The sequence below is a fragment of the Artemia franciscana genome, chromosome 11, assembly GCF_032884065.1.
Source record: "Artemia franciscana chromosome 11, ASM3288406v1, whole genome shotgun sequence".
In the NCBI taxonomy this organism is placed as follows: domain Eukaryota; kingdom Metazoa; phylum Arthropoda; class Branchiopoda; order Anostraca; family Artemiidae; genus Artemia; species Artemia franciscana.
This window is the reverse complement of record NC_088873.1, coordinates 42,123,032-42,140,952: the sequence shown is the minus strand read 5'-3', so window position 1 is coordinate 42,140,952 and position 17,921 is coordinate 42,123,032. Positions and strand designations below refer to the sequence as shown.

Below are 17,921 nucleotides of genomic sequence, written 5' to 3'. Positions count from 1 at the left end.
ACAAGTTCCTGAAGCCAAGAAGATTTATCAAAAAGCGTGAAACTGACCACCAAATGATGCATAAAAAAATTTCTAATCACAACTAATACCAAACAGGCGATTTTAAACCTGTTTAAAACGAGTTCCTTCCTTTTAGAAGTAATAATTCCCATCCACTTCTTACTTTCTCACTTTCACGTGTTAGGAGAGCGCTGTTGCTAACACTAATACCGCAAATCTTGTGACAAAAGTACGCTTTTAAAAAATTTAAATAGAAATCAGAGCAAAAATTTGTCCTTGAACTCTACCCTGTGAAACTACATCTTCTTTTAGTTTGTATATCTTTTTAGTTTTTTAGTTTATCAACTTCTTTTAGTAAAATTTAGTTTGATTTCTTCTAGCCACATTTATTTACTTCCCTCTTATTTCAGAGAAGACGAAGATGTAGAAGATATTGTTGACTCAGATTTTGATATAGAAGAAAATGATGAGCTTGTTAGCGATCAAGAAGAAGAAGGGGAAAGAAAGATAATAAGAAAACGCGGAGTAATAACTAAAGCGTACAAAGTAAGATTCTGTTTCTTTTTAAGATGTTTTAAAAAAGTTAAGTATAAAGGTGATTGCATTAAAGTGGCAACCATCGTTTTTTTTTTATCTGATGAGTCCTAATTTCTACGGATGTAATATAAGGAATAAAAGGAATATAATAAAATGAAAGGAATAAAAGGAATATAAGGAATAAAAAGTAGCCAGCACTTACCCAGTACGTTGTAGTTGGAGCTTTTGAATAACCAGAAATAAAATTCACCATGTCTCAAAGGTAAATAACAAAATATAATATAGGGGGGCCTCCCAACCAATCTCAAAGAATGGGAATCTCTGCCCCTAGTGTTCAGGTATGTTCCAGAGAGGTGGGACAAAAACTTTTTTCATGGTAATTGCCTTTGTAATATGTAATATTATAATTTCGCCTGAAGCACTAAGGACAATTAATTTTGCTTAGAGGCTAGTATCTGGAGGTCCCTACATTGTAGAAGAAGAAGAAGTATCACAAGAGTGCTGAAACACATGATCTACTACTATGATGTAATAAAGTCCTTTTTTTTCACTTTTCTTGCTGAGCTTGACAGTTTTTTTAAAGAGAAAATGAATCACAAAATTTATCTACAACGAAATTGGGGCCATGCCTTACCTAGGCATTTCTAAAATCCTAATTCTCCCCCTTGTGATATTTAAATTTTGTTATTCAATATTTCACATGTAGTCACCTGTACGAAGCTTAAAAGAGCACTAACTTGTCTTTTTGGTGTGAGGGGGGATCATACCTAGGCTTATTTGATGCTAATAAATAATAATCTCTCTATAAAACACTTTATACAACATATGACGCTATTGCAATACTGCAATGTATCTTTTTTGCTCTTTAAATGCATACGAATATGATGTCGTTCATATAAAATTGTTTTGTCCAAAATTAAGGTTTTAAAGTATAGTCAGCCTTCGATGTGGCCTACACCTCACATTAGGAATCACGGCTCTAGAAATAGTTTTGTGTAATAATTGTTCTAAATCATACTCAAGCGAACTTAGCTGAAATTTCAGATGTGTTAAATTTTTTGGGCTGTTTCTTTGTATATACGGTTGAAATCATGATTCTCGTTAAAAATTCACACGGGTGTTTTCATCCACCGTGTTAAATTCTCAGGAAGGGCATACTGTTGGTCAATTCTCTCGTAAAAGTATAGAAATCTCATAAACTCGAAGTTTCTTGAAAAATGTGTACTGTCATTTTCAGAGTTTTTTCCCTAAGACAAGTTAGTTGATATTGAGAAGTATTATTGGCATTGGTGCCAATTGCTGTGACTTGGTTACCATTGAGTTGCCACTGAGTTAAATCACTTGGCAATTAAATTAAACATAAACCCCAAATTGATAGCTGCATTGGATTCTGAGTATTATTTTTTAACATAATAATTGAGCTCTTATTCAGTTGACTTTAATATCTTATTTTCAGCTGATTCCGTGTTGTGATAGAGTGGCTTATTGAGTGGCTTTAACAGAATAATTAAGCTCTTTTTTTCAGTTGACTTTAATATTTTATTGTTAGCTGATTTCGTGTTGGGATAGAGTGGCTTATTGAGCGGCTTTAACAGAATAATTGAGCTCTTTATCAGTTGACTTTAATATCTTATTTTCAGCTGATTCCGTGTTGTGATAGAGTGGCTTATTGAGTGGCTTTAACTGAATAATTAAGCTCTTTTTTCAGTTGACTTTAATATTTTATTGTTAGCTGATTTCGTGTTGTCACAGAGTGGATTATTGAGTGATTTTCAGAATAATTGAGCTCTTTATCAGTTGACTTTAGTATCTTATTGTCAGCTGATTCCGTGTTGGGATAGAGTGGCTTATTGAGTGGCTTGAACAGAATAATTGAGCTCTTTTTCAGTTGACTCTAATATCTTATCGTCAGCTGATGTTGTCATAGAGTGGTGTATTGATTAAATATATATATATATATATATATATATATATATATATATATATATATATATATATATATATATATATATATATATATATATATATATATATATATATATATATATCAGCTGACAATATATATAATTCCTTTTTTTATTCCTATTTTTTATTCCTTTTTAATTTTGGACTCCTTCCTTTTTTATGTTGTTAGAGGCCTAATTCAGATTCTATCTCAAAGCTGAAGACGCCTTACTGTAAACATGCGAAATATTCGCATGTTTGTCCTGTTGCTTTTCAAAGATCTCTTCTTCATTTTCTCAATCAACAAAGAAACTTTAGAAAAGAAAAGAAAATATTTGACAACTTTGACTTTAAGAAGTATGAAAATAAGCTATTAAAGTATTAATAAGTTGTTGATATTGTAATATAGACTAATTTTATCATTTATTCTTTTATCCAATTATTATTTAGTGTTTTACCTTTCATTTCACGTATATGTTCCAAGTTTTTAACACTGTCTAAGCTTGTAAGCTCGAATATTGAGGCAAAAAAAAAAACAAGCCTATAGTTTAGAAATATGTCAAAATTTGAGCAGGTAAAGTTTAAATTCAAAGTGTCGATATCATTCCTAAATTTGCTTGTGCTTATGTCTTAATAGTTGAAGGGATAGATTTTAACTTATGCCTTTATATTTACAGAATATTACTATTTAATTACCAAGGATATTGAAAATGAAATCTGATTGTTTGATTTGGTAAAGAGGAAATTTGCATAATCATATATATATATATAAATATATATAAATATATATATATATATATATATATATATATATATATATATATATATATATATATATATATATATAATATATATATATATATTTATATTTATACATAATAGTATAGATTATATACTATGGAAAAAAGTTGTGAAGCAGAAAAGATGCGAAATATCAATACGACTGTCTTTAATCTAAAGATTGAATTGGTTAAATGGGAAGAATGTTTTCCTAAAAATTAGGAAAAATATGGAATTGGTTTTATAATGCAAATGACCTTCCCATGCAGTTCCGTAGTTTTTGCTAGTAGCAGGTGCCAAATTTAAAGAGAGATGTCATTAATAATCTGCAGAATAACCTAAAACCACATGGCATCAAACAGTTCATGAATCTGTAGTTTTCCTTAGAAGGTTCCCTATGGGAGGGAATAGATCGTTTGTGTTTGAGTTTTTACGTACGGAAAGTGTTATCAAATCGAATAAAATAGTTTTAGTACTTATTTTCACGGCTTGACGTTGCAACAGTGACAAAAATGTGATACCACCCTAAAAACTTCAGAATTTAGACACAAATGATAGAAAATCTGAGAAGGTCGTTGTTTTCAGGCATGAGTGTCTCCTAAAATGGGTTCAAAGGACAAAAATACTTTTATATTGATGTCCTTGGTACTTTGAAAAGCTATGATTTTTGTCAATATTGATATATTATTTATTTGTTTGTAAATATTATAGGTCACGAGTTGTAAACTGATCCAATGAATTTTTCCTCAAAGGTAATCTTATTGATCTGTTCCATAGCCTTAAAATTAGGTATCGTTTAAGGCAATTCATGTGTAATCCGATGTGAGGATAAAACTTTTCACGAATTAGCATGACAACACTGAAGAAAAAGACGCCACCCTAAAAACATTTTAATTTCGAAAAAGGAAAAAAAAATATGAAGATAATTGCGGTTTTTACGTATGAATAGATATAAGATGAATCCAGGGGGATTAAAAAGATCAATAGCATGTTTTTTTTCAGTTAAATTAATAAATCGGTAGAATCACATCAAAAAGCACTTCAACGTAGTCTCCACTGCAAGGCTCTATACCCAGAAAAAAAAACAGAAGAGAAACAAAAAACGAAACAAATGCATATAAAACATTTCCAGAGATTGCTTAGCCTTCTATTTCCGCATATTCTTTAGATTTTATCGCAATTTTCATCTTAAAAAGACACGGCTCCTGCTTTAAGCTATAATGTGGTGAATATTATACGTGACGAGATGTTTTGTTTTCCCTTGTCCTATTATTTACACACTAACCTTACTAGTTCTGCTCTCTATTGGGGGTTTATGTTTTTTTTGTGTATTTTTAAGTAAACTAAATAAATTTGATTGATTAATAATACAGGGGAGGAAGCTTGAAATTTATAAATGTTTTAGTAAGAATTTCTTTCCATCGAAGTACCCGGATTTTAACCTTCGCTTGAGATTGTGAGCGAGTATTTGTGTTTTGAAAAGCTTTCTTCTTTACATCTGAATTGTTATAGGAGCCAGTAAAAGCTACAAAGTCAAAAGTGAAATTGGAGAGGAAACCAAAACCAAAACTTGATGCTGATACTTTATTAGATTTGGCACTTCATGGTTAGTATCAGTGTATTCTCTAACTTATATTCATGCCTTACTATACTCTCTTATTACTATTACTTGCTCCCTTATTTCTTCTCTCTTATTCTATACTACTTACAGATATTATACTATCCATACTCCAAAGAAAAATTAAAACAAAAGAAACTTCAGACTTGAAATGAGCCCTGGTGGTTGACAGAAAGCTGATTTATATTTTTTTTTTGTTTTATCTATACACCAAAGAAAAATAAAACAAAGAAAATTCAGGCTTGAAATAAGACCTGGTGAAGGTTGACAGAAAGTTGATTTATTTTTTACTTTTTTTTGTCTATGCACCAAAGAAAAATTAAACTAAAGAAAATTCACTCTTGAAACAAGACCTGGTGAAGGTTGACAGAAAGTTGATTTATGTTTTTTTTTTTTTTTTTTTTACCTATACAGCAAAGAAAAATAAAAACAAAAGAAAATTCACTCTTGAAATGAAACCTGGTGAAGGTTGACAGAAAGATGATTTATGTTGTTGTTTTTTTTTGTCTATACACCATTGAAAAATAAAACAAAAGAAAATGTAGACTTGAAATAAGTCCTGGTGAAGGTTGACAGAACGACGATTTGTGTTTTTTTTTTCTATACACCAAAGAAACATAAAACAAAAGAAAATACACTCGTGAAATGAGACCTGGTGAAGGTTGACAGAAGGTTGATTTATGTTTTTTTTTGTATACACCAAAGAAAAATAAAACAAAAGTAAATTCACCCTTGAAATGAAACCTGCTGATTTGTGTTTATTTATCTATACACCAAAGAAGAACAAAACAAAAGAAAATTCAGACTTGAAATGAGATCTGGTGAAGGTTGACAGAAAGCTGATTTCTGTTTTTTTTTTTTACGCTTGAATTACTATTTTGCTTTATTTCTGCTCGTCTTTGGTTTAATGCTGGTCTTAACTGTTCTTTGAAAAACTTTACACACGAAAAGGTTTTTTAAATGAACAAAATTCAACAAGGAAACCTAAGACTTTTACCCGAACACTATACTATACTCTCTTATTACTATTACTTTCTCTCATATTACTTACGATATTATATTATCTTATCTACTATACTCTCTTATAGTTTCGCTTGTTTTTTTTTTCTTTCTGAAAAGGAGAGATGAATCGGACGTATTTATTTGTAAGGATGAGATAAATTGGGTGTAAGATTTTGTTTTTTTTTTTATTTCTAAATAGGAGATCAAGCGATCTCCTCGACCTTTCTAAATCGAGCCTAAGTTTTTTTTTTCTTAGGAGTTGAGTAAACCGAAAGCAATTTCTTTCATCTTCTAAAGAGCAGAGATAAATCGAATTTAAAAATTTCTTTTGTCTTTCTTAAGAACAGAGATGAATCAAACCTAAGGTTTTCTTTTTTTTTTTTAAGAATAGAAAAGGTCGAACGTAATTTTTTATATTTTTCTGAATAGCAGAGATAAATCGAACATAAGATCTGGTTTTATCTTTCTAAATAGCTGAAATAAACTAAACGTAATTTTTTTCTGAAAAGCAAGAATAAACCGAATGTAAGATTTTCTTTTTATCTTTCTAAAGACCAGAGATAAATCCAACCGTAAGCTTTTTTATCCTTTTAAGAGTATAATAAATCGAAAGTTATTTTTATCTTCTAAAGATCAGATATAGATCGAAAGAAAAGTTTTCATTTATCTTTCTAAAGAACAGAGATGAATCGAACGTACGGTTTTTTCTTTTTAAGAGTAGAGTAAATTGAATGTATTTTTTATCTTTTTAATTGGTAGAGATAAATCGAATACAAGACTTTGTTTTATCTTTCTAAATAGCAGAAATAAACTAAACATCAAGACTTTCTTTTATCTTTTTAAAGAGGAGACATCCAAAGGTAACCTTGTTTTATCTTTCTAAAGACCAGAAATAAATCAAGAACGTAGGATAAATCAATCTTTAGCTTAAGGATTATTGATAGCAAGTTACCGATTTCTTCCTCGTCAATTTAAATAGATTTTTACCTAGCCAACTGCTACTACTATAAGCAATGAGCATAAATGGGCATAAGGCCAACTCTGCTCCTCATGTGTCGAGAGCCTCGCCTGCTACTTCTTCCCAAGAATCTCTTTCTTTCGATTTTTTCTTATGGCATCCCCATCCCAGTCAAGGGCACTCTTCTTTTGGTTGGGCCCTAGATAGATTCCCGAAAACCACGCTTTTTGCAAAAATATCATTCTTCGATTGTGCCTAACCATCTTAATCTTTTCTCATTATAGTTTTGAAAAGTGGGTTGAAATACGTTTTTCGTACAACCGATTGTGTGATATACGGTGATTCAAACGGATGCCTAAAACTGTCTTAGAAAATTCTTCTGGAAAAGATTCAACATAACTTCCTCCATTTTATCAATTGTCCATGTTTCAGAGCTGTGCTTGATCACTGTGATCGTAGTGGCATTTAATATTGAAATCTTACTTTTTCATGAAAATGAAAAAGTTTGTGATACCTTGGATGTGAAGGAAGATTTGTTTAGTGAGGAAGAATTAGCGACAGTACTAGAAGGATTAAAAAATAATAAGGCCCCAGGTGCTGATAGTATGATTAATGAGTTCCTTAAATATGGTGGCTCTGAGGTTAGGAATAAGCTACTGAAGATTATGAACATGATTTTTGAAAAAGGGGAAGTACCCAATGATTTTAGGAAAACTTTAATTAAACCACTGTATAAGAAAGGTGACAAGAGTGAATGTCGGAATTATCGAGGCATTAGTCTGGTCTCTGTAGGTAGCAAATTACTGAGTAATATGATACTTTTTAGACTGAGACATGCTGTAGACAAAGTTTTAAGGGAAGAACAATGCGGTTTTAGAAAAGGTAGAGGATGTGTCGACCATGTTTTCACTCTTAGGTTAATAATTGAGAAGTCCCTTCGTTGTCAAACACCTTTGGTCCTTAGTTTTATCGATTCTGAGCAAGCTTTCGATTCTGTTGATAGAACAGCGTTAACAAAGGTCTTATCGTTATATGGTATACCAGAAAAATACATTAAAGTGATTTGCGCTATGTACGAGAATAATACTGCTGCGGTTAAGGTAGGAAATGAGGTTAGCAACTGGTTTTGTATTAAATCAGGAGTTAAGCAGGGTTGTGTTCTATCCCCCTTTATATGGATCATTTTGATGGACTTCGTCTTAAGGAGCACAGGAAAGGCAATTGGAGACCATGGAATCAAATGGGGAGGAAGAACGCTCCTGGACTTAGATTATGCTGATGATTTAAGCATATTAGATGAAAGTGTGAGCAAAATGAATGAATTTTTAGAGGTTTTACGAGTTCAGGGTGCTAAAATAGGCTTGAAAATTAATGTTAAGAAGACTAAGTCACTAAGGTTAGGAATAAGTGAAGATGAACAGGTGACCTTAGGTAACGAAAAGATTGATCAGGTTGGGAGCTTCAGTTACCTTGGTAGTATTATTAGTAAAGATGGTGGGAGCAGTGAAGATGTTAAAAGTAGAATAGCTAAAGCTCAGGGTGTTTTTTCACAGTTAAAAAAAGTTTGGAAGAATAGAAAGATAAGCCTACAAACCAAGATTAGAATATTGGAAGCTACAGTGATGACAGTGGTCAAATATGGCTCTGAAGCATGGACACTCCGAAAAGCAGATGAAAATTTACTAGATGTTTTCCAGAGAAATTGCCTACGGATTGTTCTGGGTACCCGGCTGACTGACCGTATTTCAAACAGTAGGTTGTACGAAAAGTGTGGTTCAATCCCGCTTTCTGGGGCTATAATGAAAGAAAGGTTGAGATGGCTAGGCCACGTTCTACGGATGAAGGATGACAGATTACCGAAGATTGTCCTTTTTGGCCAACCGTCTGGGGCTACACGGAAAGCAGGTCGTCCTTGTCTGGGTTGGGAGGATGTCATAAATAAGGATTTAAAGGAAATGGGAACTTCCTGGGAGGGTGTAAAGAGGGAGGCTTTAAATAGATTAGGTTGGAGGAGGAGCGTGCGTAGCTGTGTTGGCCTCAGGCGGCTTGGTGCTGCAGTGAGTTATTAGTAGTAGTAGTAGTAGTAGTTAGTTTGAAACTTATCATCACATTATAAATGTATATACGAACGTTAGCGAAAAGTTTCTCTAGACATGATACACATTCATAGCGCGCTGTTCGGGAAGTTACCAGACTGTCAGAGCAATAGTTTCTCATCATGATGCGCTAAAAACATTTTTCATTGTGCGTGCCCGAAGGTGGGGTCATGAAGAGTGGTTTAGCTTGTGTGGTTTTAGATATGTTTCTAAAGTTTTCAGTAGAGGCTATAGGAATTTTTGCTACTATTCGTATATATTTATATTCTGCTTGTCATCCTGTTCTTCAAACTCTTTTGACCTTGATTAAGGTCTTCAAATATCGTTAACTTTGAGAGGACCAAGAGTTCCTGAAAAGAAGAATATTTCAGTCGAAAGAAGTGAAGCTGATTTTTTTTTAAAGTTGATATTTAAATTATAATATGCTCTATAAAGTACCTAGTTTTACCCAGGGATTCTTTCAGTTTCTTCAGCGAAACTGTGATTAGAGTGCTAGCACCTATTCTCTTAGGTCTTTTGAAAAGAGCAAATTTCCTTTAGGGGTTGTAAGGCTCCTTATTCTCATTTTCAATGTTAGAGTGCTGACTGTTGAACGGGAGTGGCAAGTTGTTGCTGTTACTGACTTCTATAACATCGCCCTGATGGTAAAATTATGCTTCCAAGTAGGCTTCCTGTTCAGTTTAGCCATTATTGTTTTGATTCAAAACATAACCGGTGGGAATCTAGTAATATTTTTAAACCGAATAATTACCGAATGTATATCTTATCTGTTTCTACAGCTGTATAAAACGGACTATGGTGAAACCGAATCTTGTTTTTTTTATGGGTCGTGTTATTTACTGGATCGATTTGGTTTTACCCTCAAGCGTACCACTCCTCCTCAACGCCCTTGGGACCAAAAGGGCTTGGTAATCATAATTTCTAAATTTTTAGCAGCATGAGAAAAAGGAAAACAGCTGTTAACTGAAATTTTCCTTTAAAAACAGCCAAATATAGAGTACGACCTAGAGTCAGTGCAAAACAGGGCAGTTAGGATTATCCTGGGTTCTAGAGATATTCCTTACCAAGAAGCACTCATTACATCTAATACTCAGTGCCTAAAACAAAGATCGATTTGGTTTTACTTTTGATGGATATCCAGTTGATGTGCTTTTGATGGATTAGTGTCTAGGAGAAAAATGATTCCGAAAGACGGGATTAAAACACGGCACATTATTATAGAAACGACTGACAATCATTCTTTGACAGATAGACAGACAGTAACATTTATCAAAAGTAACATTTACTGGATATATATTTATATTTTATTTATTTATTAATACATGATATTTATGAATAAATTTTCTCTTTAACGGGTGAGGGGTCGATGAGGCGAACAGAGGGCCTAAATATTACAAAAACGAGATTATCATTTCTTCCAAAAAATTGTATGCCAACAGAAAGAGAATCAAAAACTAAACTCTACTTATAATGAATAATGCGGTTTAATGTAAAGTAACATTTTTTTTCTTTTGAAGATTATCACGTATTTCCAGAGTTATAAGTTTGTCACAGTTTCTACTAACTATAATTGCTTCTCAGACAGTACCTCTTTTAATATTTAATCAAATTAAATGGATAAATCAGTATATAAGGGATAAATAATTGCTTCTCAGACAGTACCTCTTTTAATATTTAATCAAATATAATGGATAAATCAGTATATAAGGGATAAATAATTGCTTCTCAGACAGTACCTCTTTTAATATTTAATCAAATTAAATGGATAAATCAGTATATAAGGGATAAATAATTGCTTCTCAGACAGTACCTCTTTTAATATTTAATCAAATATAATGGATAAATCAGTATATAAGGGATAAATAATTGCTTCTCAGACAGTACCTCTTTTAATATTTAATCAAATATAATAAATAAATCAGTATATAACGGATAAGTAATTGCTTCTCAGACAGTACCTCTTTTAATATTTAATCAAATATATTAATTTCTTAAACCACATTGGCCTGCCATAACATGAAGCCATTTGGGCAATAATATGCCATTCTGTGTTTTCTTCAGAATTTTCATCTGGTCTTTAAAAACCCCTTTTTTGATTGTTTTCTTTCTTCATATAAAGTATAATGGATAAATCAATATATAATGGATAAATAATTGCTTCTCAGAAAGTACCTCTTTTAATATTTAATCAAATATAATTGATAAATCAGTATATAATGGATAAATAATTGCTTCTCAGACAGTACCTCTTTTAATAATTAATCAAATATAATGGATAAATCAGTGTATAAATATGTTTTATCTGAATGGGCTCAATATAATACTTTAAATATTGGTGCTCAGTGATTTTGTTTCGAATGGTTGATAGTCCTGAAAAGTATCGATACTTCCAATACAATCATTACCGTAGAAAAAATAGCCCATAGCTCGATAAAATGGGTTACAAAGAAATGGAAGTCAGTATTGTCTTCAACTTGTTTTGACCATCGTTCAAAATGTAGTTGCGTCATTTACCTGTATCACCGTAAAAGAAATTCTAGCACCGGAAACCACAAATATGACCGTAAAGCAAGTTTTACGAAGTGATTGTACTCATATCTGGAATGCGGTTGTGTCCAGTATATGATTACTTACTATTGTTTTAATAGCTGGGCGAATTTTATCAATAACAAATTTTTACACCTGTCGATTGTAATATCTGAATCTGTTGTTTGCAAAAGCTTTCTTTTAAACGAGAATGGGCCTATTCGTTGACAAAGGGATATTTAAGGATTTTAAATGTATGCAATGAAATTAAAATAACCTACCAAAGGCCTCAAAATGGAAAACGTTTCCTCCCCCTGGCTCCATCTCTGATCTATTCATCAGGAGTTTCTGTTATATTTCTTTTGTTAGAAAAATATTTCTACCAAAAAAAAAAATTTCTTTTGGATACAACTATTAATACTTTTTTGTTGCGTAAAATTTCTTCTTTGTTTTACACTTAATCATGAAAAGAAACAAGCGGAAACTTTTCTTGTTTACAAACTAGCCAATCAAACAGTTGTAACACCCAATTTATCTGCATCTGATCCTTGAGCAATACAGCACTCAATTGGGCTGTACAACTGTTATGTTTAGTCTTGGCATTGAACAAGTGTAGGGTGGTGGGATTATGTAAACATTAAGTAGTAAAATCGATATTTTAAAATCAGAAGAAAATAAGGATTCTATTGATATGCCAGTTGTCAACTAAAGGGATAAACATAACTGAAAAGGTAACCTAATTTTTACTTTCTAAAAAGATTTTTTTTCTTTTGGCAAGTCAATTAAGTAATAAGCTGAAGTGTTAAATCTTGAATAGTTGTAATAATATTCATTTCGCTACATATCTTAGATTTATGGAAGTGTTTGTCTTTTTTCGGAGCAGTCAGGAAACTTACAGTTTCTAGAGCTCCATTATGATATATTTTCTCACTTATTTTCGGCTTATTTTTCACACATGTTCCTTATTTTTAAACTTTACGCCCACTAAGCGTAAAACTACATTACTGTATGTGGATTTTTTTTTCGTAAAAAAATTGAATTCCCGGGGTTTCCTAGTTTTTGAAGACGTATATGGTTGTGTAAGTTTCCACTTAACCAGTTTAAAGAAATAATTTTTATTTTTAATGTCCTTCATCCTGAGGATAAAATTATGCTCGTGCCTCAACCTTGTGGCTTTTTGCATTGATTTGTTCATCTTCTTTTAATTGATTCGTGTACCGCCTCCCAACGAATATCGGACAAAACAACTTATTATGATAGTCTGTATTAAATGTCATAAATATTTCAAAGTATTAGAATACCCTAAAACTAGTGGCAAATTGATAAGAAGTATACATTTTGTAGAAAGGAAATCCGTCCGGAAAGCAACAGCCACAAAATCTGCAGAAACAGTAAAACGACTACAGAAAAGAAAAGTTGAAGAGGCGAGAAGGAAATCTTCGCAACCTATTAGGAGGGAGGAATATATGCCTACACAAGAAGAACTTTTAGAAGAAGCTAAGATTACCGAGGAAGAAAATTTGAAGTCTTTGGGTAATATTGGCAACTATTTATTTAACAGTTTTATTTTCATAAAAACTATTTAAGTTTTTCTTTTGCCAAACTGTACGTTTTTCCACTTTTCGGAAAAGGTCTACTTTTGTTTGGTAATTTAATACTGATTTGTATATTTATAATAATATTTTGTTCACATATTTATGTTTAATCATGATACATCATTTTGTTGAATTATTTATGTTATTTTTGTATTTATATTAACATGTTATTTATATATTTATATTTATCAATGTATCGATTAAAACATAAAGGTGGAGTAACAATAAGAAAGAAAAAAAAACGAAAGAAAAGCACAAAAGAAACAAAACGAAAAAAAGAAAAAAAAAAGGTCAAAGGACACAAAAGAAAACGAAAGAAAATAAACAAGAAAATTGGATCGGACGATGGCGAGAGGACAAGTCCGCCTGAACCATACCTGATAATTTCCTACGTCGTATTGCTATTTGTGAAACGGTATTAGAGGCAATGTTTTTTTTTTTTTTTTTTTTTTTTTTTTTTTTTTTTTTTTTTTTTTTTTTTTTTTTTTTTTTTTTTTTTTAGTAATACTTCTCATGATACTTCAAGCTATACCCGGATTCTAAGTGTAAATAATACCGGCTTTTAAAGGGTTAGAGGCGTTAGTCCCACTCCTTGACAACTTTATTAGTTATAAAAAAATTTCAACTCAAGTGAATAGAGAGTAGAGCTCGAGGTGTCAGCTTACCACATAGAAGGAAATATCTTAAGCCGAACTGGCCAGCCATGATAAAGAAAAACAAAAAGAGAAAAAACTCAATGAAGAACAAATAAACGAAACGATGCTGCTGCCAGTAGAGAGAAAAGAAAAACAACTAAAACGATGTGGATATTTCGCCTCTGTGAAAACGAGATTAAAACTAAAATAAACTAAAAACAAGTAAAACCACCACCAATATTAATGAAACACAATTGTAGCAACTGCTACACATAGGTCATAGAAGCTAATAGAGTTGCTTCGAGGAGAACACTAGAACAACTGGATAAAAAGTATAAACATGGAAATGAAGTTGGTTACTGGTTTCGAAATAATTCTTTTCTTTGCTACCATTTAAGCAATTGTCCTTGTTTTAGTAGGTAATCTCGTTCCCTGATGATTTTGTAAAATCTTAATGCCCCTATTAACTATTGGATCTTTTTTCTAAAGGGTGTTATAAAATGGGTCAAAATTTCAATATCCTGTGTCCCTATTTATTGAAAGATTAGCCAACACATGTTTTTTTTTCTTATCACGATAGCCTCCCTCAACCACTGAAAAAACCTCTATCATTTTAAATAGCCGTGGCCTCATCAAATTGTACAAAATAGTCAGGGTGAAAGAAGGTATTTTCAGCCAAAGACGAAACAAAGGTGTCGGCTTGCTCAGTTGTGGAGATTTTTTTTCTATTGAGTTGCGACGTGCATAAATCTTTCAACTAATTGCTGGTGAGTTCTACCAACGTAAATTTCCCACAAGAACAAGGAATTCTATACACCCCATTTACTAAATTGTATCTTATTAATATTTTAATTGTGAAAATTGTATTTTGTCAATATTGGTGGTGGTTTTATTTGTTTTTGGTTATTTTAGTTTTTATCTTTGTTTTTTTCTGTGTTTTAGACGCCTCGTTTTCATACAGGTGAAGTATCCCCGTCCTTTTTTTTTGTCTTTTCTCTCTACTGGCTGCAGTCTTGTTTGTTTGTTCTTCATTAAATTTTCTCTCTTTGTTGTTCTTTAGCACATAGAATGTAAGGTAAAACTAATACATCTGCAGGTAAAAATGGGAACATCTAGCGAACAAAAGCCAAAAATTAGAAAGAATAAAGAACAGAGAAAAAAGTAGAGGCCATCCCAGTGTGAATACAAAACAAATAAAAATTAAAGAAAAATCTTTCATGTGGAAGTCCCCTCATTCCATCATCATCCTCGACAGTCCATCATCAAAGTTTTTTCGTTTACAAACGATCCTTTGGAGTTTAAGTTTGTTGCCAGATGAAAGGAATATCATAATATTCCTTACTAGACAACTTTAACTGCTGTCTTCGGATTTCATTTGTACTTAATTGATGATTCCTTAATTTTGAATGTGATAGTTTCTTTAGTGGTAATGAAATTATAGAAGAACTTCTATTGAATTTCTTCTTCTTCGACTGAGAAGATTTCAGGAATTTCAAGAAGAAATTTGGAACTTCTTAGCTTTAAACATTGCGAAGTAAGTTGTTGCCCATCCGAGCAAAACTATAGTTTTGGGACATCATTTACCTAGGATAAAATGCATTTCACAGGCCCCTGCCTCTGTCCTTCCCCTTTTAGAATTGTGATATAAGATCTACTCTCTACGATTATGCTGGGAATAAATATAATTTAACCCCCCAAATCGGTGTTCTTGATTAAACCCTGGTATTTTGTTTTTATTGACTTAGTGGCTTTACTGAATAGAGTTAGTGTCCCAATAAGTTTTGTAGGAACGATTGGCCCGCTTTCATATAAATACGTGAACTTTTCCATAGTAATAAATATTTCATAATTGCAAGCTGAATCAAAAAAGTTTTGTACACGCATTTGACATATTGTAAAAGTTTCAGACACACACCTGACATATTGTGGATATATTAATTTGGTGTATGGTGACTCGAAGCATATCCTGACTGGTTACTAATTATCAATAAAAGTTTTTTCTTCTTTTTTTAGTACTGTCGTTACTGAGGGGAGAGGAGGTGGGATTTTTGAAAATAAAAAAGAAGAATACATGCAAGGTTTTTGCCACAATAATTTATAATTATTATTTTCATTTAATTGTTTTAGGTGATGCCTTAAAGGATACTATAAAAACTTAATAAGTTGAACCCTTTTTAACCCACTGACATCTTTTGATTGCAGCAAAGTATCAGCAACTTGAACTTGAAAAGAAAAAGGTCCGTATGGTAAAGAAGGATAGAGTAGGGCCCCACGTCCGGTATGTATCCTCTACGATGCCTCTTGTCGAAGAAATAGAACCTGGAGGTATGTAATGCAAACTAATTTCTTCGGTAATGGACTCACTGGAGATTTATTTCTCAAATTGTTTCTCTTCTATTCTTCTCATCTTTGGCCCTTCTTTTGTTCTGTTGTATTTACCTCTTTTGTTCTTTTTCTTTTTTTTAATTTCTTCAGGTTTTTTTTTAAATGTCTTTTGTACTATGAATTATGTTAGAAATGAACGTCAAGTTCTTTCGATGATATATATATATATATATATATATATATATATATATATATATATATATATATATATATATATATATATATATTTACTAGTACTTGTTTGACGTAAAATTCAAATTCAGCAACCGTGTTATGATAGAAATTTTAAATTAAAATTCTGTATAAGCCATACATTGTACTTTATAATTTTTCCACACAGAATATGGTACAAGGTCTTATAAACAAATGTTTTACTGATACCCCCTGGTCCATCTATAAAAAAAACACTTTTCCCAGCATAATTAGATTCATTGAAAGCATGTAAAATATTATCAAAAATTTCAAATTGTTTTCCTTGCAGAAGCCGATATGTACTATCTCAAGTAACAGCTGACTCACTAGAATTTAGAAATTCTAAATTTTGGTCATTTTCGTTGGTCTCAGTGTTATCCATGCCATATCGTTCCACCCAAAACTAAAGTGTTCGACCTTTTATTGCCATCGTATTTAACTTGGATGCAGTAATGCGATATGCACGCTTTACTGCAAGATTTTCAGATGAATTACTTCGTCTTGCATGCCGAATAAAATCCTCTGCCAACTGATTTTTTCAATCCTTCCCAAAAAGGTTTTGGATCTGCAGGATTATCCAAAACAAGAATCTGTGTGAAGAGTATTCGCATTACAGAAGGTATTTTGGACAGTGCCGATTCTTCTAGGGTGCTGAACCACTGTTTATCGCCGAATTCAAGGCCATGAGCCAGGCATGCTTTTTTATATGTGGAATAAAAAATATTGTCAACTGTTTTAAGATCTTTAAAACTTTTTCGCATTCTTCGGCATGATACAAAAGTACTCGCAAATAGAAGCACTCGGGATTAGCCACAAAATTTATGTCGTGAATTCGTCCAATGACACGCAATCGACGGATTCTTTGTTCCTATATACTGGTATTTCCATTCCATCTATAGGGTTCAGGCATTCCCAATAATAGAGAAATTTGTTTTAACGCCTATTTGTGTCAAAAATACGCTTCTAACATTAAGCCTTTTTGTCCAATATCTACTAAATATTCTTGGGCTTGGCTAATATTTTGCATTAGGCAATTCCCGGGCAAATGAATATTTAAACGTTGAACGACATGGCTCTTTTTGGATGTTGTAACTAAATAGTCGCCAGCATGCTTCAGTTCGTATAATGCAGCGTCTTTCCACATAGGCTTCTGCTTCATTGTAAACCATGCACCGTTTATTTTCGACGATCTTTATTGAAGCACAATCGTGTTCCTTGTTGATGTATTTTATATAGATACTTTACCGGACCTATATTTCCAACATATTCGAGATTTATTTGGCATTGGAATTTTTTAAGCGTATTAGGATTATATGTGGCGACATGACGATTATCACAAGTAATTGGACGATTATTGGAATCTTTTCGATAAACACTAGGGTCATGTGAGGATTCTTCAAAACCGGTATATATATATATATATATATATATATATATATATATATATATATATATATATATATATATATATATATATATATATATATATATATATATATATATATATATATATATATATATATATATATATATATATATATATATATATATATATATATATATATGTATTAATTTGTATTAAGATCCGATCACTCCTTCGTAAGTTAAAAATACCTCATTTTTTCTAATTTTTCAGAATTAACCCTCCCCCCA

The 17,921-nt window shown here is 31.8% G+C and overlaps 1 protein-coding gene across 5 annotated transcripts in view; it reads left to right on the top strand.

The window, feature by feature from the left end:
• Positions 1 to 17,921, top strand: part of LOC136033247 (vacuolar protein sorting-associated protein 72 homolog) — a 52,688-nt gene that overhangs the window by 17,984 nt on the left and 16,783 nt on the right. For all 5 annotated transcript variants that reach the window (XM_065713967.1, XM_065713971.1, XM_065713966.1 and 2 more), the window contains exons 3-6: positions 411 to 546; positions 4,774 to 4,867; positions 12,806 to 12,994; positions 15,894 to 16,016. In XM_065713967.1, the coding sequence (XP_065570039.1) occupies positions 411 to 546; positions 4,774 to 4,867; positions 12,806 to 12,994; positions 15,894 to 16,016 (542 nt within the window). The remainder of the gene's footprint in view (positions 1 to 410; positions 547 to 4,773; positions 4,868 to 12,805; positions 12,995 to 15,893; positions 16,017 to 17,921) is intronic.